Source organism: Kwoniella bestiolae, chromosome 1 (assembly GCF_000512585.2).
Source record: "Kwoniella bestiolae CBS 10118 chromosome 1, complete sequence".
In the NCBI taxonomy this organism is placed as follows: Eukaryota; Fungi; Basidiomycota; class Tremellomycetes; order Tremellales; family Cryptococcaceae; genus Kwoniella; species Kwoniella bestiolae.
The window spans coordinates 2635844-2662812 of record NC_089241.1 but is presented as its reverse complement, the minus strand read 5'-3'; the positions used below and the strand labels follow the sequence as shown (position 1 = coordinate 2662812).

At 48.7% G+C, this 26969-nt stretch overlaps 10 protein-coding genes across 10 annotated transcripts; 7 read left to right on the top strand and 3 right to left on the bottom strand.

Annotated features, from left to right (window-relative positions):
* Positions 1–443: 443 nt before the first annotated feature.
* I302_101007 (uncharacterized protein) lies at positions 444–2450 on the top strand (the record flags this gene model as incomplete). The annotated part of the gene is made up of 9 exons (XM_065869190.1): positions 444–554; positions 604–887; positions 934–1047; positions 1098–1148; positions 1222–1550; positions 1643–1686; positions 1735–1840; positions 1891–2223; positions 2272–2450. 9 exons carry the CDS (start codon positions 444–446, stop codon positions 2448–2450), a joined length of 1551 nt encoding a protein of 516 aa, XP_065725262.1.
* Positions 2451–3530: 1080 nt separating this feature from the next.
* Positions 3531–5819, bottom strand: I302_101006 (uncharacterized protein; the record flags this gene model as incomplete). Its single annotated transcript, XM_019191018.1, has 7 exons — positions 3531–4039; positions 4091–4291; positions 4345–4441; positions 4490–4922; positions 5012–5126; positions 5177–5504; positions 5568–5819. 7 exons carry the CDS (start codon positions 5817–5819, stop codon positions 3531–3533), a joined length of 1935 nt encoding a protein of 644 aa, XP_019047766.1.
* A 619-nt stretch (positions 5820–6438) lies between these two features.
* On the top strand, positions 6439–7547 carry I302_101005 (uncharacterized protein; the record flags this gene model as incomplete). Its single annotated transcript, XM_019191017.1, has 5 exons — positions 6439–6462; positions 6519–6827; positions 6897–7122; positions 7181–7234; positions 7300–7547. The coding sequence occupies 5 exons, from the start codon at positions 6439–6441 to the stop codon at positions 7545–7547; spliced, it is 861 nt and encodes a 286-aa protein (XP_019047765.1).
* Positions 7548–8460: 913 nt separating this feature from the next.
* I302_101004 (uncharacterized protein) lies at positions 8461–10435 on the top strand (the record flags this gene model as incomplete). Its single annotated transcript, XM_019191016.1, has 6 exons — positions 8461–8646; positions 8703–8881; positions 8936–9295; positions 9353–9633; positions 9687–10177; positions 10232–10435. The coding sequence occupies 6 exons, from the start codon at positions 8461–8463 to the stop codon at positions 10433–10435; spliced, it is 1701 nt and encodes a 566-aa protein (XP_019047764.1).
* Positions 10436–11489: 1054 nt separating this feature from the next.
* Positions 11490–14578, top strand: I302_101003 (uncharacterized protein; the record flags this gene model as incomplete). The annotated part of the gene is made up of 14 exons (XM_065869189.1): positions 11490–11999; positions 12058–12278; positions 12331–12598; positions 12654–12676; positions 12736–12808; positions 12873–12910; positions 12970–13009; positions 13063–13205; positions 13261–13329; positions 13385–13526; positions 13579–13722; positions 13771–13842; positions 13903–14412; positions 14465–14578. The coding sequence occupies 14 exons, from the start codon at positions 11490–11492 to the stop codon at positions 14576–14578; spliced, it is 2367 nt and encodes a 788-aa protein (XP_065725261.1).
* A 429-nt stretch (positions 14579–15007) lies between these two features.
* I302_101002 (uncharacterized protein) lies at positions 15008–16703 on the bottom strand (the record flags this gene model as incomplete). The annotated part of the gene is made up of 5 exons (XM_065869188.1): positions 15008–15411; positions 15503–15786; positions 16132–16243; positions 16288–16480; positions 16533–16703. 5 exons carry the CDS (start codon positions 16701–16703, stop codon positions 15008–15010), a joined length of 1164 nt encoding a protein of 387 aa, XP_065725260.1.
* A 343-nt stretch (positions 16704–17046) lies between these two features.
* On the top strand, positions 17047–17628 carry I302_101001 (uncharacterized protein; the record flags this gene model as incomplete). Its single annotated transcript, XM_019191013.1, has 1 exon — positions 17047–17628. The coding sequence occupies one exon, from the start codon at positions 17047–17049 to the stop codon at positions 17626–17628; it is 582 nt and encodes a 193-aa protein (XP_019047761.1).
* Positions 17629–19172: 1544 nt separating this feature from the next.
* Positions 19173–21196, top strand: I302_101000 (uncharacterized protein; the record flags this gene model as incomplete). Its single annotated transcript, XM_019191012.2, has 12 exons — positions 19173–19175; positions 19256–19468; positions 19532–19577; positions 19628–19707; positions 19758–19824; positions 19872–19901; positions 19953–20021; positions 20077–20299; positions 20360–20390; positions 20443–20807; positions 20859–21086; positions 21148–21196. The coding sequence occupies 12 exons, from the start codon at positions 19173–19175 to the stop codon at positions 21194–21196; spliced, it is 1404 nt and encodes a 467-aa protein (XP_019047760.2).
* Positions 21197–21834: 638 nt separating this feature from the next.
* On the top strand, positions 21835–23846 carry I302_100999 (uncharacterized protein; the record flags this gene model as incomplete). Its single annotated transcript, XM_019191011.1, has 9 exons — positions 21835–22051; positions 22100–22312; positions 22370–22496; positions 22556–22658; positions 22709–22974; positions 23031–23350; positions 23406–23566; positions 23635–23662; positions 23719–23846. The coding sequence occupies 9 exons, from the start codon at positions 21835–21837 to the stop codon at positions 23844–23846; spliced, it is 1563 nt and encodes a 520-aa protein (XP_019047759.1).
* A 370-nt stretch (positions 23847–24216) lies between these two features.
* Positions 24217–26347, bottom strand: I302_100998 (uncharacterized protein; the record flags this gene model as incomplete). Its single annotated transcript, XM_065869187.1, has 9 exons — positions 24217–24244; positions 24304–24614; positions 24669–24766; positions 24819–24931; positions 24989–25113; positions 25166–25297; positions 25350–25871; positions 25933–26013; positions 26078–26347. The coding sequence occupies 9 exons, from the start codon at positions 26345–26347 to the stop codon at positions 24217–24219; spliced, it is 1680 nt and encodes a 559-aa protein (XP_065725259.1).
* Positions 26348–26969: the final 622 nt, after the last annotated feature.

Below are 26969 nucleotides of genomic sequence, written 5' to 3'. Positions count from 1 at the left end.
CCAAACAAATTCGGTCCGAATTGCGGGGTACTAACTTCGCATTATAGCCGAAGGCCATATTCAAACTTTATGGCGTTGCATATTGCTCACAGCAGATGCGAAATTGGAGCAAAGCGGTAGGCGCTTACATGATAAGGGATTGAAATGGAACGATGGCATCCAGCCTGATGTGCTCGTGGTCTTCACCTAACCCTAGCGCAATGTCGAACCCATAATCCATTCCACTAACTCCGCTTCCGATATCCGCTTCACTCTTGACCTACCCAAACCGCCGCCACCGCGTCATTATCTTGGCTGTGCCGTCGGCATGTCTCGGTTCGAGAAGTTTTTCGATTGTTATTGGTCCCCACGAGGAGACCCAAGGAGCTACCCAGGGGAGTTGAGAACCGCAAAATGTGGTGACAAGAGTTTTTCATGTTTGATCTTTTCTCACAAGCGAAAACATGCCGTCTCGATTCAACCAAAACGCACCCACTGACGATCATCCTAACTGGAGGAAAGGCCCCGAAGTTGAGCATGTCGAATGGAGGAACAATCCCCAGCCAGACATCGCAGTGAGTATACCACCCATTGGGACAGAGTTCCTGCTTACACAGCTTCCAGGACGAGTCTCTGGTCAAAGCCGAAGGAGAAGACAAAATCACCCCTTACCTTGTTTTCCTCATCCTGGTTGCTGCTCTCGCTGGGTTCTTATTCGGCTATGATACAGGTGTCGTTGGCAGTGCGTTGCCCCTGATAGGCACTGATCTGGGCAAGGAGCTCACCTCCTCGGAACAAGAAATAATCACCGCTGGTACAACCATCGGAGCGATCTTTGGCGCTGGTATCCTTGGACCTCTCGCCGACAGGCTCGGACGAAAGTGGTCCTTATTCATCGCAGATATCTTGTAGGTTGGCTAACTATATATATAGGGCTACACTGACGTGTCACAGTTTCACTCTCGGAGCCGTGCTCATCGCATCGAGCTATTCGCTGGCTCAAATCATCGTTGGTCGCTTGGTTCTAGGAGTTGGAGTCGGTGGAGCGGCGATGATAGCGCCGATGTAGTGGGTTTGACGCAATGTGGTATATGTATGGCACTGACCTACGACCGCAGTATTACCGAACTCGCTCCCACAGCTGTACGAGGTCGATGCATTGGTGTAAAGTAAGTCTTTCCAAAAGTAAGCTAAGCTGACATCCAGTGCTTTTTTCATCCCCTTTGGTCAAGTCGTTTCAAGCGCTGTCGGTGCTGGAGTCCAGAACACTCGCCACGGCTGGCGTATCCTTTTCGCCTTGGGAGTGGTCCCCTCGATGATTCAGCTTTCTCTGATGCACTACTTACCCGAATCACCTCGAGTTCTGCTACTTCGCGGCAAAGACGACGAGGCGGCGGCTATCCTCTCTCAGATCTATGTCAAAGCAACTCCCGAGATCTTAGACCTCAAGCTCAGTGTCGCCAGAACTTATGTCGAGGCCACCACATCCATGCAGAGGGAGCTCACGTTGGTGGAGAGGGCAAAAAGACTTTGGACTCACAAGCCGTACCGACGAGCCATAATCGCGGTCAGTGGGCTCCAGATCTTCTCCCAGCTCACTGGGTTCAATACCTTTCTGTACTACTCTGGTACCCTTTTGGACTCCTTGGGTTCTCGAATCCAGCCGCGGCGGGACTCATTCCCTCTGGGATCAATGCGCTCATGGTGGTGAGTATGATCCTCTACGCGCGATGATCTTGCTAATCACCCCTTCAGTTCATTGGAATGTCCGTCGTGGATAAGGTTGGGAGGCGAAGGTTACTTCTCGTCTTTGCCCCGATCATGATGGCTGGACTTGTTTGGGCTGCTGTCGCAGCGTGGTGTAAGTTGCGACTCGTCTGGAACATACATTCAGCTAAAACTCCCTCGCAGATATGACCGCCGACACCGAACACCTCCTCGTCACAGACTACCAATATTCCAAGACTCTCGCAGGTCTCCTCGTCGGAGGTATCGTCCTGTTCGTCATCGGTTACGGGATGAGTTACAGTTTTCTCGGCTGGTATCAATCCGAGTTTCTCGCTCTGGAGATCAGAGGGTCCGGTTCTGGGATTTCCACCGTATCGGTATGGGTCGCGAACCTGGTCGTCTCTGTCTCTTACCTCTCCCAGCTGGAAACAATCACTCCCACCGGTACTTTCTGTCTTTACCTTGGGTTCTCCGTCATCGGTTATATCTTTGCGTACTTCTGCTATCCTGAATCGAGTGAGTGGTCTCACGTCTGAACGATAGCTCTGCTGATCACGATAACAGAGGGCATATCGGTCGACGAAATAGCCAAGCTGTTCAAGGAGGACTTTGGTGTTCGTAAATCGGAGCAGCTTCGGGCTGGCCAAGCCGCCACGAGCCAGCGCCTCAAGGAGAAGCGACAGTTGTCAGAATCAGGTGATGGGAATCCCAAGCGATCCGAGGTTACACACGCAGAGGTTTGAGCCCGGTGCGAACTGAAATATAACAATATATCATAGATCATAGATGACGTCTTTACGTAGAAACCTATAGACTTTTCTTCCTCTGACGTTCAAAACCCCTCTTTTGGAACATTGTTGTGTGATATTCTAACACGACATAGAAGTGTAGCTTGTTTGACAAATATCGAGATCACTCAACATGCACCTAATTACTATCAAAGAGCAGGTCAAGCGAGCACATCAAATTGTAATAGTCCGCGAATACAGGACATCACTCTCGATAAAAGGGAACTGCAAAACATGTCTTAGAAGACTGAGACACGGTACGGAGGTACTTCGCAAGCGGATACGAGTTCGTCCAAACGACTAGTCGGAAGTGCTCGTAGCAAAGACTCGAAGCACAAGGTATAAATAGGTGATCCATAAGATCAGTCTTGTAGAAGCCCCCTCAAGCAATGTATATCGCATACTCTCGCATACTCGTTATATCGCACATCGCATCGCGCTTCGACTTCGTATCTAATTCATCGTTCGACCTCTTACACAAATCGGTGATAGACTCACCACCTTTAGTAGTCTTAATGTATACAGCAGCAGTCGATTGAGCGAAGTTCTTAAAGAGAGAATTACCATATACTGTACCTTTAAAAATGACTAGTTGGATAGTGTATGCTATTTCTGTCTCACAGAACTGTACCCCGCATGGATGATAGCGCCTCGTTCAGAAGTCCATGGAGCCTCTTGACACATTAGTGAAGCTGCCTAGTTGCAATCAAAGTTGAATCAGAATGCTGCTAGGGCGTAACAAACGAAACATATTTTCCGATTCAGATCTCGATTCCTCCTGAACTGTCTACACGCATCCTCAATGGCCGCCTCGGGTTTCTCAAACAGACAAGGCGTAAACTTTATGGATGTTTGCCCATGATCGTTGTTCGTGAACGAGTTCTATCTTGAGCTTTGCCTGATGATTGCCTCCTACACCATACGCAGCATCGAGTACAAGCATTAAAATAAGACACTCGTCACATCATAAGGTATGCATGTCCAGTCATTGTCCTTTTGCGTCTTTATGGTATGTATCTACAAAAAGATGAAACCCTATACCTTGTCTTCTGCAACCTCTAGATGCCCGTTCACCCCATTGATCGCCTTGAATACCGTGGCATCATCAATATCACCATCGGCTTTTTGCTTGGCGTATGTGTATCGCTCCCCGAAGATACCTTCCCTCTGAGCCAGGATCTGCAAAGCGAGCACCTTGGAGGACAATCGACAAGCCGAAAGGTTACCGACAAGGAAGAAGAGGTTGGGGATATTGGATTCTCGGGCGACACCTCGGATCTCGCCCTCTTCGTCAAGACCCCACACGGGGTTGAACGTCTCCGCGTACTGTTCACCGACGGTAGCTCGAATCGTGTCTGGGAAACCAGTGTACCCAGTGGCGAAGACAACGACGTCGTATTGTTCTTTGGAACCGTCCTTGAAGGTGATAGAAGATTTAGGATCAAACGAAGCGATCTCGCCCTGTTTGACCTTGATATCGCCGTTGATTATCATCTCTGATCCTCCAGTGGAGAAGTAGTATCCACCAGCCTTTTCAAGAGCCACTGTGAAGCATGGTCAGCATTTGAGCATCGGACTTTGCCTAGACCACTCACTCATCAGGAACCCTGCCTTTTCAGGACCTAGCCACGAATGGAATCCAGCTTTCTTCAGCCCATCGAGCATGTCTTTGTCTTGCTCAGCCAATTGAGGGATGAGTCGTTTGTGATAAAGCTTCGCGATGATCTTGGGGTTACTCTCGGCTATTCTGTCCGCGACATCGGTGGGTGGTCCATGTGGGCCGTAGAGACCGGACACTGATACATAGGTCAGCGAAATCCGGCCTGTTTTGAAGCAACTAAAGACTCACCTAGCATGGCCATACCCTTGTCAACCGACATGACATATGTTGGAGATCGTTGTAGCATCGTAACATCCGCTCCGTTCTTGGCAAAGTCGACACATAGCTATAACAGAGTTAGCCATGATTTCAACCAACGTGGTCTATCACTCACATCATGCGCAGAGGTACAAGCTCCCACCACCAAAGCCTTCTTACCCCTCCAGTCAGACCCAGAGGTATGCTTGCTCGAGTGGACAACCCTTCCGTCCCATTCATTTTGTCCGGGGAATGGCGGAGGCATCTTTGGCTTACCACCACCGAGACCTGTGGCAAGAATTATATGACCGACCGAGAACTCTCTAGTCTCTCTCTTGCCGCTAATATGGGTCCGGTTGATGACAACATCCCACTTCTTGGTAGACTCGTTAAACTTGGTTCGTTTGGGATCGAGGGATGATTCGGTCCACACGTTTATTTCCAACACATCCACATATGATTCCAAGAAGTTTGCAAGTTTACCAGCCGGTGTGAAGATGGGCCAGTTCTCTGGAAAGGGGTAGAAAGGAAGATGGTTTGCATAGACAGGGTCGTGAAGGGATAATGATCTGTAGCGCGGGGTGTCAGCGTTGTCAGAGCCGACCGAAGAGGATTGATCGATTGCATCAGCAGCACTGATAGTCTTCGCATCACTCACCGATACCTGAGCCTCCAGTTGTCACCGACTCTCTTGTACGTATCAATCACCAAGTTGGAAACCCCAAGAGTATTGAGTTGGGCCGCAGCAGCAAGCCCATTGTGACCACCACCGACTATAACATCATCAGCAGACGTACCATTGCAAGATGAACATATCACTCACCGATGAGGACTTCCGGGCTGGAATCAGAAAACTCCCTGGCCTCGGCCAACTGTTCATCATAAGATATACTGGCATTGTGTGTACCTCTAGCCCTATTCGCCCCAACCTTTTGCTTATGGCCGTGTATACCTTCTAACAGCGTGAAAACGGTGAAAGCTTTCCATTGTTTCTCCTCATAGACCAACGCAGCGATACCGTATGCGGGTCCAGTCTCAGTCTGGAAGTCGAAGTGAACCGAAACAAAGGTGACATCGGGGAAGGGATGTTCAACGGAAGGTTGCTTTTCCGCGAAAGTAAAATCGCGAGCTTTAACGACTGGGAATCGAGCCTATGGCACACGTGTCTCTTTGGTCAGTATGTCACCTTCCGTTCCGATTTTTGTCACACTCACTTTAGCAGCCTTCGCGATATTACCCGAGCGTATAGATCTATAATCGTTTGTGAAAGCGAGGATATCACGCCAGAAACCGTTCTTTACAAATAATGAGGCGAATAAGTCACTGTCATTGGTCATAGCAGCTCTCTCCACTTGCGATAACCAGTGTTGAGCAATAGTGTGCACTTGGTGGTTCACATCTTCATCAGGTCGAAAGCCTTGATCGTGATTGGGAAGATCGGCTGGTAAGGTGAGATAGGTAGCCATTTTGGGATGATTCTTGCGTTGTTAAGGTGACGTTTGACCTGACAGGGGGGTTTCCACATCATTCTAACAGTGTGCATGGAGCCTTTTTGTACGATTTGGATCGCTCAGTGTTACACACGTCTATTCCGCTTCGAAAACGTTATCTTTGACAACGGGTTCGGACCGAAGATTGATTGCCCTTGCTCGATTATGGTATCTGGTGATTCAACAAGTGTGATTGATGGTAGTGCAATACGGTAAGTCCGCTTCCGCTTTGTGCAAAACGGTAAAAAGCGATCTCCTTGTTTGATCCATATGCGAGCTTAGGGGCTGTTCTCTCTAAAGACCGCTCGGGTGATGCAGATTACTGCCGTCGAGGACAATCATGCAATTTACAAAGCCAACATACGAATAGTCTTCTGATCTGATGTTTTCGACCAACAACACCGGCTCCGTCTTCTCTGACTTGACCGGACCGTCCACCGATTGACAATGCATATGAAGTTCCATATATATCGTTGCGATCATGTATATCCCACTTTTGTTCTATCTTAATCCCCATACACTTCGTTGACACAATTCCGCATCTCTCTCTACCTATACTCTCGCTTAAACGCCCAAATACGATCTATAAGATACAATGAAGATCTCTGGGAATACTTTCGTGAGTCTTACCCACCACTGCAACCTCGTGGACTTTCCCTGACGGCATGATCAAAGGTGATCACCGGTGGTACTGGCGGTATTGGTGGAGCGACTGCGAGGTCACTCTCTTCTCAAGGAGCCTCTGTGGCTTTGTTCGACATCATCTCGGACGACAAAGGTCAGGCGTTCGCGCAAGAACTTGGAGTTGGAGATAAAGCAAAGTACTACAAAGTCGATATCACAGATTCAGATGCAGTCAAAGCTGCCGTAGCAGATGTCGTGGAGACTCTGGGGAACCTCAAAGGGGCGGTTCATTGTGCGGGAGTGGCGATCAAGAGGGAGTGGACAAACGATATTGCGGAGTCTATTCCTAATTTCAAAAAAGTGAGTCCGATGCGGGATCCTTCTGTTTTTGTGTCCTAAGCTCTTGTCTGACCTTCAACCTCCTTTCAGATGCTCGACATCAATGTCACCGGTACATTTATCGTCAACGCTCATGTCGCCGACGCGATCAACAAACCCTTGAACCATCCTGATGGCACTGACAAACACGCTCCTTTCTGGACCAGCACGGAAGAACGAGGGGTTATAGTCAATTTCGCATCTGCCGCTGCCAATCCTTATGCGCGTGTGTTATCGTACGGACCTACCAAAACCGCGGTTGTTGGGATCACGAAGTGTACGTTGATCCTACTTTAGCAATATACAGAGATGAATCTAACATGGAACCCACATAGCCTTCTCCGACTTCCTCGGTCCCTCTGGTATCCGAGTTGTATCTATCTCTCCATGTGAGTAAATGTTCGACCTCTCTCACAGGTCATATAACTGACCCTCAACCCAATTGCTGTCTCAGCTATCGTTGTATCGGCAATGACTGCCAACTTCTCAACATACTTTTCCGATGATCTCCTCAAGACCGCAACATTCCCTCGGGTACCTCTCACAGCTGATCAAATAACTCCTACCGTCCAATATATCATCGAAAACGTTGGTCTGAATGGTATCGATATCCCAGTGGATGGTGGATGGAGGCTTGTTTCATTGAAAGCGGGGATACAAGGTGGTAAAGACCCTCGAGAGCTTGCGCCAGGGTTAGAGTAGGCGTCCGATTTAGTAGCTTGATTGATCTTCGAGTAACATACATGTATGCATATGACACAGCAGTCTGGAATTGTCCCACATGGCGATCGAACAGGCCACTGTGTATGCAAACCCTGTCAGCAGAAAAAACTGCCTGATTACTCAGCTCTCGGATCAGCCAAGAACGACCCCCTTCGCCTTCTCAGCGGTCCGGCGGCCAAGCCAACTCCAGTACTGTTCCCGCTTGTGCGCACGACCTACGATCCATTAACCAACTTCTTAGGATTCATCTCCGCCATGATGTTCAACGCATCAGGAATGCATTTGTTCTCCGTAAAGTCCACTTCGGCAGTGGAAGTCGCAAATAACGGTTACCACGTTCTTCTACCCGCTCCCTGGCAGCGGCAAAAGCAGCTTCACGGCTTCATACGGTTGTTCGCACACACTGCTTGATCTGGCGGATATGGCAATTCTCGGCTCTGCAGCATCGTCTAGCAAGTCATTGTCCAAAGATGTCGCCAGATGAAGTCCATGGAAGCTGTATTTCACAGGCGGCTTTGATGCATTCCTCCGTTCCATTTTTACGTACATCGTTGCTTGTCCTTCGTACTACAGGCACAAATCCGCTTCCATCCATGTCCCACGCTCAGACATGCTCGTCATCCCTGAGTAGGGCAAATGAAGGCCCTCCCTCTGGGTCCCCGTTTTTGACGAAGCGGGGCATACGGTGTATGAGGGTAAGCCCCGTGTTGAGCCGTACTGTCTAAGGCGTCATGTGACCCTCAGAGGCTGGAACAGATCTCAAAGGATATATAAGACATCCTCGACGCGATTTCGTTTCAGTCACCGCCACCCACCTCAACTTCCAAGCACACATCAAGCTAATCATCTCAGAAAGACTGCCAGCCCGAACTCGGTCTTCCACCCATTCGCAATGTCTGACGAAAAGAATTATGGTATCGAAACATATACCCCAACCAGGCCAGCCTTACAATCTCGAGCTACGAGTCAGCTTGAGAAGGCCACCATCTCCCACGTCGAACACACCGGTCCTATCAACCGTATTGATCCAGCTGCACTTCACGATGACACTTTGATGGTAGGCGAAAGAAGCGAGAAGGTAGGTCACTGGTCCGCCTCTTGTTCAGATGCGATCGCCTCCTGACAATTTACTAGCTTACGAGCTTCGTGCTCATGTTATCCTTCGTGGCGGCCGTATCTGGATTCTGCTTTGGATATGATACTGGTGTCATCTCGGCAGCCTTGGTCTCTATCAAAGACGATTTCGGACATATCCTTGCTGACCAAGAGAAAGAGTGGATCTCTACCGCCACTTCCTGTGGGGCCTTGGTTGGGTGAGTGAGGCGTGAAGAAATCACTCGTAAACAACGCTAAACACCACCTGTTAGTGCCCTCTCATCCGGCTCCATGGCTGACAAGATTGGTCGAAAATGGGTACTTGCCGTCGGCGATGTATGGTTCACCATTGGGGCTATCATCATCTGTGCCTCCTACTCTGTACCACAAATGATCGTGGGACGAGCAGTTCTTGGTCTGGGTGTTGGTACTGCGGCGGCGATCGCACCTCTCTACATCGCCGAAGTCGCTCCTACTCGATTCAGGGGCGCTTTAGTCACGATCCAGTCCCTCGCAATCACTGGCGGTCAATTCGTATCTTACTGCATTGGTATCCCTCTTACTGGTCACAACGGCTGGAGGATCCAATTCGGTATCGGAATCGCCCCCGCCCTTGTTCAAGCGGTCGCCATGTGAGTACAGTCGTAGGTGGGACCTCTCAAACTTCCTCCACTGACCTCCCGTTCCAGCCACTACATGCCTGAGTCACCTCGATACGATCTCTTGCGAGGCAACAGGGAAGCTGCACTCAGTACAATTCAACGAAGCTACCGTGGCATGTCTGAAGACTACATCGCAGTCAAGTTTGCTGCCTTGGAAGAAGTCGTCGGTATTTCTGCGGAGTTCACCAGGCAAAACAATCTGAAAGCTCGCCTGAGACTTCTGTTGAGCGAAGGGAAGTACCGAAAACCCGCAATCACTGCCCTCGGTATCGGAATCTTCCAACAATTATGTGGTTTCAACTCTTTGAGTAAGTCGAACACATGAGGCTAGACCTTTATCAGCTAATGAAGATCCTTCTAGTGTACTACGCCGCTACCATCTTTAGCATGGCTGGTTTCGACAACCCCACCGCTGTGGGCCTCATTGTCTCCGGTACCAATTGGTTCTTCACTTTTGTGGCCATGTTCCTTCTTGACCGCGTTGGAAAGAGGCGAATCCTTTTATCGACTTACCCTGGTATGATCGCCGGTCTTGCCCTTGCTGCTGTAGCTTTCTGGCAAATGACAGGTGAGACTGGACATCGATTGGTCGAAGGCGCGGTCTACCCCAAGCAATGGTCTAACATGATGCTCGGTATGATGGTCGTCTTCATCGCGTTCTATGCCACCGGTTCGGGTAACATCACTTGGACTGTCGGCGAGGTCTTCCCCCTTGAGATGAGGGGTATTGGATCCTCCGTACTCGCTGGAGGAGTCTGGGCCGCCAACATCCTTATCTCAGCTACCTTTTTGACTTTGATGAATGCCATTGGTCCTACACCTACGTTCGCACTCTACGCCGGGATCTGTCTGGTGAGTCAACTGGAGCTTCATGGGAAGGAGAATATAGCTGAATGCGTTGTCTAGGCCGGTCTCATCTTCATCTACTTCTGCTACCCTGAACCTTCGGGTCTATCTCTCGAAGAAATCCAGATCATTTACAATTACGGTTTTGGAGTTGCCAAGTCTCGAGAAATTCGACGGGAGCACAAATTGAGACAAGAAGGACGACAAGATGCTCCCATGGGAGCTAGTGCTTCTCCTTCTGATGAGCAAGTTGGCAAAGTATAAACAGCGGTAGAACATTCAGGAGGTTTACCAAGAAGCCACACTGCATGAGCGTCAGAGTGATTCCCACAAAGTATATAGCTAGTCTCGATCTCCCAGTTTCGGGTGGAAAAAGAGGTCATCGTGTTTATGTTAAATGTATATCTCGCTATGAATCGATGTCTTGTACGATATGCTGGCGAGAAACGCAAACCTGCAAGAGTGTCTCTGAATCGGATTCTCCAGTCAATTGGAGCACAAGCAATCAATGAGTGGACAGTGTGGATGCCAAATGAACCCTCACAGAATTCCACTCGTGACCGGAAAGTATGCGCAGTTTCGCGGAGAGTGTAACTGCCTGCCTGTAGTCCAATGTAATCACACTCGAATGTAGCCTTTGCGAGCATCCATATTCAACGCTGTGATTGAAAGACGCCATCGATCGGTCATCTGTCAGTGAGGCCAAGTTCGCAGAAATCAAGAGGGCCGGCGGAACCGCCACGACACGGCTCTGAACGACACAATCGCCGGCGGTAACTGACGCGATTTTCCCCAAACGGAAACGGCGTTAATCCCTTTGTCATTGTCAAGCGGAGTTAAGTGTTCTCGCGGTCTGACATGTGATTTCTGTTGATCCCACAATCATCGACGCTTCAATAGCTTTACATAGTCGGAACCATCAAGGACCAAGCCAGCCCACGACAAGATTGAAATCTCCGCAACGCTCCATCCCACACTCGATGTCGTCACACACTCCCCAGGACAAGGAACATGAGAGTTCTGTTCAAAAACCCATCAAGAAAAGGAAGCGGAGGTCACATCTGAACTGTGCAGGTATGTCGTCATTCCTTCAACAGTGATAACTCCTCATACTAACAGCATGTCCTCACAGAATGTCGCCGGCTGAAGCTCAAATGTGACAGAACGGGCAAGTGACGCTAAGTAGCGGAATGACATGTGCACGCTCACGTCTTTCCGGTCGCAGTCCCATGTGATAATTGTGTGAAAAGAGGTTGTCAACATTTGTGTCCGGATGGCGCGAGGGAGGGACCCAGGATGTGAGTGACCTCAGTGCAGAATGAGTGAACGTCCATTTGACCCATCTGGCAGTGAGAAAAAGAAAGCAAAGCTGGGTTCCATCCATCGCTCGGAATCGGTAGACCGTAGAGCCAGTATCTCCTCAGCACCCCTTACACCACCCCAAGAGACACGTCCTGAGCAATCAGATCCCACCTCGACTTCCGGTAACATCACTGCACCCGAATCCTTCACCGTTGTGCATGCCAACGGCGACCTGCCTGTGCCATCCTCATCCACTCTACCTCCACTGTCCACAGAAGTATCACCCCAAGCCCCCTTGTTCGTGTATCCTTCTCAAGCGTCTGAAAGCGATCCTCTGGAAGAATGGACAAGACCATCGATACCATTCCCGCAGCCATCTACGACGACCGTTAGTAGCCAACATGCCAGACTCGGGGATGCTGATCCCTCGCCAACAGCAGAACTCAGTCATGGCACGTTGGTCATGTCACATACCGGTAGCTCGAAGTATCTTGGACCGTCGGCAGCCAGTGAATGGCTTAAGGATGTGAGTGTTTGAGCATAGCGCTCATAAAACGAGCGAAGCCAACTGAGACTGTTCACAGGCAGAAGTTCCTGAAGGTAATGAGACCCCAAGTTTCTCTCGGGCAGTGTCTCCTTCTCATCCAGCAGCAGTATCTCAGTCTCGAACACATCTTGGGTTCCCCCTCGCAGGCCATCTAAGCGCCCATGGTTCACTATCTTTCCGATCTCTTGCATCTGCCTTGCCCTCGTATGAAGAAGCTGAGGCTCTCATCGATTCTTATTACCGGTATTTCGGGTGGTCGTGAGTGATACAATCGTTCTTATATCCTACACGTGTTGACGAGTGGATCCAGCTATGAGATAGTGACTCGTGTCAATGTCAAGAAGGTCGTTGAGACTGTCTATAATTATATGGCAGGTCTAAATCAAGAATTTCGACACTCCAAAAATCAATTTCAAGAGCTGGGCCTACTGTTCATCGTTCTTGCAATGGGTGCTCTGCACAATCTGGAGTTACGACCTGACGATACTTCGGCCGAAGAGTACATGCTTTGCTCGGAGGACTGCTTGACGAAAGGGAATTTTATGACAAATAATACTGTTGCGGGTGTGCAGACGGTGGTGAGTAGTCAATCAGAACGTCGAGCAAATGGGCTGAAGCTGAACCGACGTACAGATCATTATGGCTCATTTCCACTTGTGAGAATGCTCATCGCATCGGTCTCGGCCTCAAGATAAGACTGACTCAGCTGCATTAGGGAAACCGACAAGGGTCGAAATGGCGACTCTGCTTGGACACTATGGGGACTTGCCATGCGAATCATCCAAGCTGTAAGTCTACAACCCTTTTATCCAAGCTGATCAGGTACAGATGGGGCTGCATCAAGATGGCGAGAAATGGAATCTGCCTTCGGGAACTGTTGAGGAACGGCGGTGAGTGGGTTCCATGTTAGTCAATGAACAGGTGGGATTTCGCTCATACTCAATAACAGACGCATATTCTGGGAAAGCCATTCGGCAGAGATCTTTCAAGTACGTGCACGAATTCATCAATGTAGGTCGCATGTCGACTCACACTCGCATAGGCCAATTGTTTCTCCAGGCCATATGCGATTCCAGCAGAATTCATCGATACAAAATTCCCTTCTGAAAAACCTTCTGTTGGAGCTCACATGTTGCAACCAAGCTATCATACAAAGAAATTTGAGTTGGCGCAGATTGCCAAGTCGTAAGTTAGAGTCCACCGATTGCGTTTAAGGCAGCTGACGCTTTAATCGTGGTAGGGTTTTACAAGCTGTGCTGAACACCAGGGGCTGCTCGTACGATACCGTCATTGGACTATATGACAACCTGTGAGGGGTTGACTCCAGCTTCTCTGTTGACATACACTAATGAATGGTGTTGTAGTCGAACGTTCGAAAGCTCAATACCCTTCCATCTGCGTTGTCGGACTGCGCTCGTAGCACTGCCATCCCTCTACTCAGATGCCAGCTCAGCGGTCGCCGAAAGTCCAGAAGTGAACAAGAGAGATTTGAGACGAACTTTCGAGGTGAGCCGTCGTTAATCACTGTGAACCGCTCCTGACGATAGCTGGTCTGTAGCAATTCTCTCTGTCCATGATAGTATCCGAAACCATTGTCAACCTGTATAGGCCTTATTTCATGCGAGCACTTATAGAATGTCCGACAGATCCGCTTCGAACCCCATACGGACAAGCTTACCTATCGGTAGTGGAGCGGAGTAATGTAAATCTTTTGAAATCTTCCACAATGAGTGCTAATATCTGATGACAGGTCATCATCCAAATCGTTTGTGGTCTATACGCCCTTCACCCAAGCGTTACAGCTAGACATTGGTGGTGTTGGGTATGTCAACCGTGAATTCTCGTCGTCAAAGCGCTGACTCACGACTCCTATTGACACCAGTACCACGCATTCAACTCGGCCGTATGCCTCGGAACTCTCATACTGATGAGTCCTCAGAATGAGCTGGTCCCCATCGCTCTCGGCGCGATGGGGCAGGTCATTGGAATCTACACGGAAACGGTTCACGGTCGAGCTGCTCCCCGTCTGGTACAGAACCTTCGATGGCTGTTGCGTCTGCGTCAAAGGGCTCTTGATCGCATCGAACAATCGCAACAGGGTCCCCAAGAGGCTCAGGAGCCAGATAGCGACACCGAGACCGACGCTGGTCTTCTGGGCTGGCGGACCAGATTCATTGAGCGCGTCGGACGGGGCACCCAAAAAGCCACTTCGATATCCACCAGATCGCCCGCTGCTTCTGGTCAGACTCCGAATAAAGACATTGAAGGTATCATCAAATCTATTCCAGAGGCGATTCAGCAGCACATAGCTTCGGATCTACCCGAGATCGCGCCAGTCACCGGATCCAGCTCGACGTCTCCGCCCGTGCAGTCGAACAGTATTGATCACCTCGTAAGTGAAGGTGTCATATCTTCGAAAATGCTGCAGCTCATGGCGAAAACAGCTTCATCAATTTTGGGATCCTATGATGTTGGCGCAGGAGTTTAACCTCGACAACATCGCTGGAATGTCAATGGTGATTGTCTTTTCTCTTTCCAATCGATCCGCCAAATGCTAACATAGCTTTGAAGCAGGACTCACAGTGACAAATCTGACACATCCTATCGGCAAGTCCCACCCACCGATACCGTTGGCAGCTGAATTACGAGTTACCACTGTATGAGTCAAATACTCAGCGGTAAGTGGACGATTGTCAGAGCCTGGAGCAGTACCTAGATCAAAGAGAGTGTGCCGAATCGTTACACCCGTGATATGCAGGACTGGTCGAAAAGCAATATAGGCTGAGTTACTCTACTCAAGGCGAGCCAAAGATATGTGAAAGGCCAAAGGGCAAGTCATCAGTCCGGGGATAGCTATGCTTTGCGCGAAGCGATATTCATGAGATGTTACATTCATTCGGAGAGACAACTGGGTTTGACTTGTTATACAACATCGCATGTTCCACGATCAGGCGAGAGATCCCTAAAACACGTCAGAAGGATTCATTTCAAAGGAAACTCACCATCGGATCCCATGGCTTCAACATCACAGGCTCTTGCTGTAGAACGTTACTCCATTTTCTGTCCACTATAGACTGTGGTACTACTACCTGGAAGACGTATTCCTTGAACCAATCCGCGGTCATCATGAACCAGCCCTTCTCGCCTGCCGATTCAGACCAGCTGTTCTCGACTTTGTATCGTAGGGGCCGACCGGACTCATCAAGATGAACAGCAGTGATGACCATAGCATGTGTCATTGAGCTTTCGCCCGTCTCCAATCTTTGGGCTTTGTTCATTCCAAGCTCGAAGCCATAAGCAGCTTTGAGATCATAGACCTGGCAATCCATTACACCTTCAGGTGTGTTACTGGCCTTGCCGACGTCGCATCCGAAGAAGAGCGGTGTGTTGGCTTTAATGCCAGCAATGACGGCATCTTCGAGGACGGTGATAGGTGCGTTGACATCTGATTGTCAGTTCAATCCGATTGGAGTCAAACTCACATCGCACGGCTTTCCCTTTCCATACGTTGCCTAATCTTTCGACAGAGTAAAGCTTGCCATATTCATTTCTAGGATCGTTGATGATACTAAAACTGTCCTTAGGATCCATTCCTTTGCGCTTGCCAAACTGCGCATAAAACTCCCTTGGTGTGCCTGTCCAAGAATGAAATTTGTCGTCGCGATCGTAGTACTCCCAAGTGAGCTTTTGATCTGGCTTCGGAGGTGAGCCGAGGGCGATGCTGAGGGTCGAGAATATTTCGGACATGAATTGAGCCTTGGATTTCCTTAAATCATCCACATTATTGGTCCGCTTCGCTGCTGCCCGTAAGCGCACGGCATATTCCCGAAGCTTGGAGGTGAGGAGAGAGTCGAGCCGACTCGAGGCAGTAGATGAGAATGCTTCGGGGTAGAGTGTCTTCGGGATGACGCCGTATTTCTCTAAGAGAGTCAGTGATTACTCTTTGATTGGAAAACTCACCGATCAGGTTCACCGCCATATCCCACTGTCCGCCATCATTCACGGGTGCTTGGTTGAGGTACGCAAGAAGTCGTCCGTTGAGGGGTTCGTCGAGAAGTTCAAGTATGTTCCTACGTCTTGATTAGCAGGTCAAATGTGTTCCCTCACTCACTCTAAATAGTAGTTCGCCTTCTCCAGCTTATCATAGAAGAACAAGTAGTTTTGCGACAACTCAAACTCCCCTAGCTTAAGTTGCTCGATGACGCTGTATCGCAACACATTGGCTGAAATTACGTGTCAGCTCCATATGTCGATGATTCCAACTCACTTGTCGCGAATAACCAGCATCGTCCTGAACTGGCTTGATTAACCCTAGGTCCTGGATACTCGCCGTTTGCGCCGGTGCCCTTGAGTCTAAGGTTGAATATCTTGGCGTCGTGGATGAGCGCTGCACGGGAAGACAAGGATAAGACCGGATCTGCCTTGCTTAGTACAAGACGAGATAAAGCGAATGTGGGATTCTTCACAACAATGTTAGCGTACGGAGCAGACTCAACATCACAGGCTACTCACCTTGTCAAAGTCCTCGGACCACTTGTCAAGCTCCCTGATACTCAACGAGTCGAAAGGTGACTCCATTGGGTGGGCCTGGAGCGAAGCATCTTCAGGCAATGGAACCTTTTCCGTGAGGACTTGAGGCTTGTCGACAGCAGGTGAACGAGCAGTCGATACTTGTGACCCCATGGTGGCGAGAATATTGATGGAGGGAAGAAGAAAGGAACCCGAACAACAAGCACACGCTTCCCTGCTATGTTATATCTTGATCGCGATGAGGACCATTGCGGTCAGAGAGGGGTGGGTGCACACGCAGTGTGGGCGCTAATTCATCGGATTTAACCGTGAGCACCTTATCACACGCGATACACCTTACACCGGGAATACAGTACATCATGTTACCGAAATGTATCACTCGATCGACATAGGGCATTCAATATGGTCGTCACGCTGATGATCGACAATGAGCAAAACAGGTTGAAGACTGGGTACGCTTTTCATTCGAAATCATGCCTCGCCTCAACGACCCGCCATGACAACACTCGCTCCGTATCAACGTCATCTGCTTCAATTCGCCCAGAATGCATCGTCAAAGAACGTGACCGTTCTATCTGCTCTTCGGCAATTGCTTAACTTAGGCCTGAATTTCCCCCTCTCCTTCGCCATCGCCATCGGATTGAAGATCATTTGTAATCCGTTCCCACAGTACTTTCGCTCGGTCCACGTCCCTAGCTTGCAGCCCACTGCCATTCGGACGCAGCTGGAACATGTCAAAATCGACCAACCCTCATACTCATTATCTGGGGTGATCTCGCTGTACAGCAATGATCAATCACATCGCAGTCAAGGTCTGACCGCGCGAGCCATAGATTTCGGACATGTGGTCAGTTTCTGGTGTATGGCAGCGGATCAGAAAACAGGCTTAGTCGAAGCTGAAGATGTGAAAAGATTTCAGACTGGTGACTGGACCAGACCAGTCGAGCAAAGGAGGAGGAGCCGGCTGCCCGGGAAGGGAGATGTTGTACCATTTTGGAGAGGTGGTCCAATCTTAGTAGCACCGCATAGCTGGTTTGTTAAGAAGCTGTTTGGAGTTTCTGTCTACGAGCCTAAATAGATCCCGTGAGTCGTCTCATGAATACGACCTATGAGAAGCGATGGATATACGTTGTGTCGATTGGGCAATCGTCCCATGCCTGGCAACACAATATGACTGTCACAGGAAACGGAGAGTGACTGGGATTGCAGCGTTGGTCTCGTGGCATTGAAGAGCAGCACGTCACAGCAATGAGCTTTGTCAAATTGTCTGTCGATGCTAATGAAATGATTCTGTGATTGTAGTCGAATCACATTCTTCCAACCTTACGTTTACAATCTATAGATTTCGCGTGCAGACAGTCCTTTGGTATCTCAACATGCCTGGTAATCTATCTTAGGCAGTGTTGATGGAGCTTGAGCGCCTTTCATAGTCTTCCTGCCATTTATTTGATGGGCTTTTGCTTCTGTTACTTCATACTCACTGATCACAGCGAGCCAATTCGCAGAACTTCACGATGCGGATGGAAAGGGGAAAGTCAAGGGTATCTTGGATTACGCACAATCTGTCATGAGATCTAATGATTGTATCGAGGTACATACGACAAGCGGATGCAAAGACTGTTCAATTATCGATGCCTGCTGTCTTGCTCTGTCGATAATGCGCCAAGTATGTCATGCAGCCATACGTATTCCACATTGTTATCAGGTGTATGAGGTAAAGGCCTTTTTCACCATAGCCTGATGTTTTGTTTAAAACGGTGTAGGAGGAATTTACTGTGCACGATTGAGACCCACGAGCGTAAAAGAGCTGACATTGTCACCTTTGATCGCTGTTACATCATTTCACGCGAGCCTTGCCAATACATTCGGGTGGCCGAACGAAGATCCATCATGAGAGTGCTCAGTCAAAGGCAATGTACAAAACCCCAACAATCACGCAAGCAGTGCAAGCATTGACAAATATGTGATGCAATCGATAATCTCCCAAAAATTCCAGATAACACGTCTGACGCCATGAAACGCAATGAGAGTGAGATCGAGATGCTCCGCATACCAATGCATACCAATGCATACCAATGCGGAAATCAGGGTTTGTCGAAAGAGATGTGACGTACATGTTGTTTGGGCTATTTCTTACCTCTCACCCAGTCTGCCAAGACGGCTTTCGAACAACCACATGGAAAACCCTGTTCTCGTTGGTTCCCACCACAACAAACAGTCGTACCACAAGGGCGGATGAGCCGAGTACTTGATGGATTTGGCAACTTTTTCATCATATCACGACATCGATTTGTTTTCTGAAGATTTTGTTTTTGCTGCTATTTTATACATATCTTGCAGATCGCATGTAAAGCAATAATAATGGTTGTACCTGTTCGGACACAGGGAAAGAGGGAAGGACGCAAGGGCGAAAGGACTAACATCCAACGTTTACATCACATCTCCTACCCGAGCTAAAAAAGAGAAAAAGTAGATGGTTACTTCCAACTCCAACACCATATATAACAATCGATCTCTCATAGTTCACCCCACCATCGTCTGATCCTCTCTCTCTCTCTCTTTCTCATTAACATACCAAGAGCATTCACACACAATTGGTGAACACATACAGTACATATCAAGATGGTGAGTTTGACCTGACGCTTCCCATCACCTCGCAGATGATAAGCAGACCAGGCCCGAGCTGATATCGGCGTTCCGAACAGCTCGCCGATCAAGCCGTGTACGATCCCGAGTCGCACAAGACTCAGCATGATAAGGTAGAAGTGGACGCCTTCACCGCCCTGGCTATTGAAGAGCAAGACCATGATATCAAATATAGAACACTCAGTTGGCAAAAGGCTACCCTCCTTCTCTTCGGTGAATACGTCTGTTTGGCCATTCTCGCCTTAGCTTGGAGTTGGAGTGTTCTTGGCTGGGTGAGTTATTGCTATTTACGATTCTTGGCAAAAGCGTGTTGAACGCTGATGGATTGTTATCAGGTTTGCGGTTTCTTCATCACCTTCGGTTTAGGTATTGTCACATGGTGTGAGTTCATCACCATCAACTAACGCAACTCCTGCTCACTCCTCTTGTAGACACCTCCTACATCCTCTGGCAATTCTGTATGAAACATCCCGAAGCTCATGATATCTGTGATATCGCTGCCATCCTTTTCGTAAGCCAAGCCTGGACCATCTTGCTGGCACACGCTGACATTGTCCATAGCCATCTGTCCCTCGAATCGCTTTCGAGCTTACCGGTCTGATGCTTTTATTGAACAACATCTTCTTGAGTGAGTCAACATGTGGTACAGTTCAAACTTGAGCTGACCCTCTGCAGTTGGATTCCACGTCTTCACCGGGGCTAAAAGTGAGTCTTCTGTGATCCGATCACAGAATATGTCAGCTGATTGCATCCCAGTCTTCAATACCCTCAGTGACAGTGCTATCTGCACCGTTGGTTTCCAGGCCGTCACTGCGGTCATAGGAGGTGAGTGCTGTGCCTCCGGTCATTGAGATTTTCACTTACAACGTCGACTCATTAGTCATCGTGTCCCTTCCCAGAACCCTCAACCACGTCTCTATCATGTCCGTCGTTTCTGCCGTTGCCATGGGTATCGCCATCATCCTTTCCATGGTGTACGCTGGAATCGAAGACCACCCACTGTATGGCTACGGAGGAAATTACCCAGAACTTGGAGAGGTCAAGACAAGTATCGGTTTACCAGGCGCACCCGGTTTCGTTGCTGGAACGAACGCTGTTCTCAAGTGAGCTTCATGCTTCCACATCCGTTCGGAGCTTTGCTGACCCGGTTGCCTGACCCACAGCATCACTTTCTTGTGGATTGGTCAAATTTTGGTATGTCTACTGTTGCAGTCAACCCATTGAACACCGCTGACTTCGACCCCAGTACCCCTCATTCATCGCTGAGATGAAGCGACCTCAAGATTTCCCCAAAGCCCTTGCCAGTTTGACTGGTCTTCAACTCATCCTCTTCAGTGTCACCGCTGCTGTTGGATACTACTACAACGGTCAATACGCTACTGCTCCTATCATCGGTTCCCTTTCCGAACCTTGGGCCAAAAAGTCCGCTTTCGCTTTTGTCCTCATCCCTACTGTTGTTATCGGTACCATCTACGGCAACGTCGCTGCCAAGTTCATCTTCAAGCGAATCCTTGGAAATTCTAGACACGCCCACTCTCACAGCATCGTCGGGTGGGGTACTTGGATCGCCATCGATATCTTTATCTGGGCCGTCGCCTTCGTGCTCGGAAAGTGAGTGTGACCTTATATGTTCATGCGCATATATGCTGACCCTGTCCTCAGCATCATTCCAAGTATGGGAGATTTCCTTGGTATCATGTCTGCCGCTTTTGACTCCTTCTTCGGGTTCATTTTCTGGGCTGTTGCGTACTACCATCTCAACAAGAACAGACTCTGGGCAAACTGGAAGATGACCACCATGAGTATTATCAACATCATCATCTTCGTCCTCGGTCTATTCATGCTCGGCCCCGGTCTTTACACCAGTGTTGACGCAATCGTCACTGACTAGTAAGTGCTCATCGTCGACGTACACCTAGACCACACTGACGGGCTCCCGCAATCCCAACAGCTCCGGTTCCGTCAAGAAGCCCTTCTCTTGTGCATCAAACGCCTTGTAGAGGGTAACGTTGTAACAAGCATATATTGCGGAAGAGGATCGGCGAGAAGCCGAAAGGATGGGGTACAAGGAAGTTTCAACTACTACCTTGATTTCTTTTATACTAGAACTATTCTATAATGCAGTGATGTCTCGGTTATACTCATCGGGTTGGCATGAGCTTCGGGCTTCTGTCCGTTAGTTGCCCCACGCTTCTTGCCCTTGATCTTTCGTATCTAAAACATGTCCTATATATCGGACAAGCAACCTTTTTACTTTTTACCGAAATTTGAGCTCGAGTTTATGATTGGATGATAGCAGGCAGCGATTATATTGCAGGCCTAGCCAGCTCAGGGTCACTCGTCCCTCTCTGAGCCAATGAGAACAGATGTTAGATTTTGGCAATTATGTGATTCCAGTGAATCGGTTTATTCTGGATATCTTGGTTCATATCATATGATTCGATTTACATACAGTTTTAACCGAAATCGTCTCCCACTTTACCCGAGATTACAGAAGTATCAAGAGTCCTGCAAGATATGCTTGGAGCTATAAGCTGCTCTGACTCCCGTTCGGCTGGTTCATCTTCCTTTATTCCATCGCGTCTCTACTCTTTCGACCATATAACACAAGATAAAGGACACCAGTAACGTTGCCAAGATGGGAGTAAACGATAAAAACTCCCCTTCCGAGGATATGAAGATCACAGAGATACCCTTGGGGTCTGGACAGGATACCCATGAAGAGGTTCGACCTTTAGATAAACATGCCTTCAGTTTCTGGAGCGTTTTCAGTCTAGCATTCTCTTGTATCAACAGTTGGGTAGCATTGGTTGTCAGTCTTACCACGATCCTCACCGCGGGTGGTCCCACCGCAGGTAAGTACACGTACCTCGCGTTACCACGGAAGCTGACACGCCTAACAGTGGTCTACGGCTTCATTTACGCTACGTCGTGTACCATGGCGAATGTACTTAGTCATGGCGAGATGTTCGCTGTATTTCCTACGGCAGGCGGACAGTATCACTGGGCAGCGATGCTGAGTCCTCCTAGGACAAGAGCTGCCATCAGTTGGTTCACTGGTATGTCCAACGTAATCGGTTTATGGTTGGGTATAGCTGCAGCGGCTTTTCTATGCAGTAAGTAATCTCAAGTGCACAAATTATTGATCATAGTTGAGTGACCATTGCATTCAGCCAACATGGTTACTTCTATTATCCTCGTGAACAACCCAGACTTCGTCTTGACTCCGGCCAAGCAGTATGGCCTCTTTGTCGCCATGACGATGTTCGCTCCTCTTTCTGCATTGGGAGTTGGATCAAAGTGAGTGATATGCTGCAGCTCGTTGTCCTCGTTTAGATTTTCCTAATGACGACACGCAGAGCCAATCGAAGACTTGAAATGGGTCTTATGGTGCTGTCCATAGTCGGCTCGTTGGTCATCATAGTCACGCTCTTGGCAAAAGCTAGTCCCAAGGCTTCGGCAGTCAGTGTAGCGCTATTGCAGTTTACGAAAAAAGCTGAATTAAATCCTAGTCCTATGTCTTCGCTGGAGTCACCAACGAAACAGGCTGGAACTCCCCTGTCATCGCATGGCTCATTGGTCTTCTCCCTTCGTCCTACGCTTTCATCGGTTTTGATATCGTCTATCATGTTTCCGAGGAACTTCCCAACGCCAAGAAGGAAGGTCCCAAGGCCGCCAATTGGACCATCCTGTTTAGCGGTATCTCCGCCTGGGTGATTGTGGTGTGTGTTCTATTTGCGATAAGCGATGTTGATCGAGTTCTGGGAACTACATACGGGTAGGTGTCGGTACACGCCCTGCGCCACGTACTGAACCTTCTTTCCGTTATTACAGACTCCCGTTCGCTCAAATCTGCATGGATGCTACAAATTCCAGAGCCGCCACTACCATTTTCATTTTGATCCTTCTCATTGTATTCAGTAACGCCACCAGAGGAAACACAATTTCCGCAGGACGTACTCTCATGGCATTTGCTAGGGATGGTATGTTACCGTATGGACATGTGTTCATGACGGTGAAGCTCGGAGAACCTATATATGGCATAATCCTCTCCGTTATCATTGCTCTGCTCGTCGGCCTGGTTCAATTTGGTCCAGCCGCTGCGTTCAATTCCCTCACCGGTGGATCCACAATCTTCTTCTTCATTTCGTATAGTGAGTTTCCATCTTGAAATACAGCATCTTGTAATCAGGCTGACTTCCGGTTCAGCCGTGCCCTGTGCGTGTATGCTGTTTGGAGGTCGTACGAAGTTGAATAAGCTCTTCCCCGATCGACAGCACAACCTTGGAAAATGGGGTATCGTCTGCAATATCATTTCCATTTTCTTCGTTGTCCAATCTCTCGTCATATATGTGTTCCCTGCAGCCAGAGTAAGTCTAAATCTCTTTCGGTCGCGATGGGAGGACATAGCTGACAGGTGATCTGACTGCCCCTGTAGCCTGTCACTCCAGATAACATGAATTACGGTAAGAGGTCCTCGATCTTCCAATGTTGTAATTATCATGGCTGACTAGAGTCTCAGTGATCGTTTACGCCGCATTCTTTGGTCTGCTGCTTATAGCATTATGGTTCGGATACGCCAAGAAGAGATACTTGGGCCCCCGTGTCAAACTCCCTACTGAAAATATGGCTTCTGTATATGACGAGTGATGGTGGAATGTGGAAGTGTACTGTGTACTAGCTAGATTTAAACAGTATGAGGAATGTGACTGGATAATCAGACCCCAGCACGAGATTAAATATAACTTGAAAGAGACTGCCAGTGTTAAGAAGACGGTCGTCGAAGTCTGAGAAATCATCTTTGGGTTTGTAATTCTGCTTTGTGTCTAGCAATCGGATAAGCTCAAACTTCACATCGATGCATATCCCGCCCATAACTAGATGTACATAAACCGATGAATACTATAAATGATTACCCAGATGCCCTTTCCGTTGATCTGCTTCCCTTTATATCTTACATCCCATGAGTAATTAAACTATCAAAACCGTTCACATATAATATTTTCCTTGCACAGCATTCTTACAAGACGTACATGAACATGGGGTTCCTGCGGAAGCAATGATGTAAGCGCAAGTCAAGATATACCGATCTAAGGGGTTCACTCACTCGAAATCGGTCATATCGTCGAATGAGTTCTGGTTGAGCAAGTCTCGGTTGACACCAGCGGCGGCCATCATTTGTTCCAATTCGATCTTGTAGGCATCGGCCTCAGCAGTAGACATGATAGAGATATCCTTGAGGTTGGCAGGCAAACCCATGGCGACTCGTCGAGCTTCTTGCTTTCTGTTAAGACGTCTGAGGTGGAAACCCATGGAGACGACGAGGATGAACTCGACACACCAACAGGCGATGTCGACGTAAAGACCGGTGTGATAGTAGGGGGCTTCCCTAGCGAGGTAAACCTGAGGTCCAATAACCTATGAAATTGTATCAGCACCCGTTACATCGAAATCAACGGAATGGGTACTCACGTTACCAATGGTAAGGGCACCGAACATGGTAGCAGTGGTGACAACTCGCTTGGTAGTACCAGCAGCGTTCAAGTTACACCATGAGATGAGCAAAGGTTCTGAAAGCCAGATCAGTAATTTTCCCGTCGAATTTGGCCCGGGACAACTCACGAATGGCAGAGAAGAGGTAAGCAACATAGTATGAAGCCATGAGACCACCAGTCTTCTTGTGGTTGACTTGAGTAAGAGAAAGCGCACCAGCGATGGGGAAGAGCACGATGACACTGAGCGAGGAGGTCAGCTTTGTAATGCTAGATCATCAGGGCGAGCCGATCACTCACGCAATGACGGGCCATCTCATCTTGATTCGGTTGGTAACGTAGATGGAGATCAAAAGAGCAGTGATACCGATGGCACCGGTTGGGATTTGCATGAGAATGGTGGTGAAAGTGTCGAAACCGAAACCCTGATTTCGACAGATTAGCAAAAGGACCGACAATACTTCAAGCTCAGCTCACCTTGGTGATAAGACCACCGAAAGCACCGATACCACCGGAAGGACAAGCGGCACAGAACCACATACCAGCCCACATGTAGGTCTTGGGGTCTTTGTAGGTCTCCCAAACTTGGCTCCACTTGAATTTGGAGGCCTACAGAGCATTTGTCAGCTGGAGCCAATGACGACAGTGTGGAAAAACATACCTTGGTACCAGTGTTGTTCTCCTTCAATCGGTCAATGGCGATAAGCCTGTCGTTTCCTTTTCTCAAGAATTTGGCGGTGGTAGGAGAGTTGGGCATTAAGTACCAAACGAGGGGGACCAAGGCTAAACTGAAGGAACCCATGAACAAGAAGATACCTTGGTAAGGCTTGATGACATTGGAGCTTTCGGTGGCTTTACCAATGGCGTAAGACAGGAGAGGACCAAAGATAGCAGCGAACGAGTTGGCAATTTGATAGGCAATAGTTCGGTATGATTGTTCTCGTCTAACCCACCACATTTGGGTGATCAAGACGAATGATGGGAGGATGGTAGCTTCAAAGATACCAAGGAACAATCGACAGATGAGCAAACCGGTGAAATTCTTGCCGACACAAGTGACGATGGTGACAATACTCCAGGAGATCATGTTGAACATGACCCAGTATTTGACGGGGAAGACGATCAAGGCGTATGATGAAAGAGGTTGACAAATGAGTTGGGCGATGTAGACGATACTAGAAAGCTGCATAAAATGAGACCATAAGCATCAGATTGCTCAAACCATGCATGTAAACCTCACTTACCCAGCTGTACTGAGTGCCTACCAAGCCGGTCTCCTTTTGCAAACCGAAAACCGCAGAGTAGGAGACGGATGATTTATCGAGCTGCTCACAAGAGCGTCAGCTGACTAGCCATTATTGCGAGAAGACGCGTGGATTGCGTACTTACTTGCTGGATGAAATATACCAAACACATGGGCAGACACACGTAGAGATCGATCAATCGAAGAACTCTCTTGGACTCCTGGGGAGTGTACTCGACATGCCCACCAGCTTCTGCTAACAATCGAGCGGCATCATCGAGTTGAGTGTTCGCTCCCTTCTTTGCGGGAGCGTGTCCTGCCTCCGGGTCAAGAGTGTGAGCGACCTCGATGTGCTCCTGTTGAACGACCTTCTCATCCTCGAGATGGGTGGGGGAATAGTGTTTCTCGGTAGCCATATTGAACAATGTGTTGAGTTGTCGGGACGATGGATGGCGAGTATGAAGAAAAGGAAAGAAACAAAAAACTCCCTTTGCGCAAAGATCCTTATATAATGTATATTAATTAACAAAGATCGCGCTTGGATCTACGCTCTTTGTTCGTTGGCTCAAAGACACATCCAATGATGATTGTGCGGTCCGGTCGGACTTTCTCATTCCCGTATACACAGACAGGGATATCTTTCTGTTTAGGTCGCTACTTTGGGCAGATGCCAAGAGGCCCCAACGCTTCCGGCGAGGGGACTCCGGAATTCCTCTGTCAAAGTCCCTGTACCCCCACAAAACACTGAAAAAAACATAAAGACTAAATATGGCTACTCGACCCAGCGGGCCGAGAGGACACTCACGCAGCAGACCAGGGAGACTCGCCCGAAATCCCAGGAAGAGGCTTAACTGGAGAATTCGTACTCTACGGCGCAAAATCACACCGACAGGCATTAGACCCAGAGTGCTTGATCAACCAAATGTAACGTCACAAACATCAATCGGAGATCTTGGCATGGACAGAACGGTGCCTAGCTAGTTCAACGAATAACTCTAAAAGGAAATAAAACGATTTCTAAAGAGACAATCGCGACTC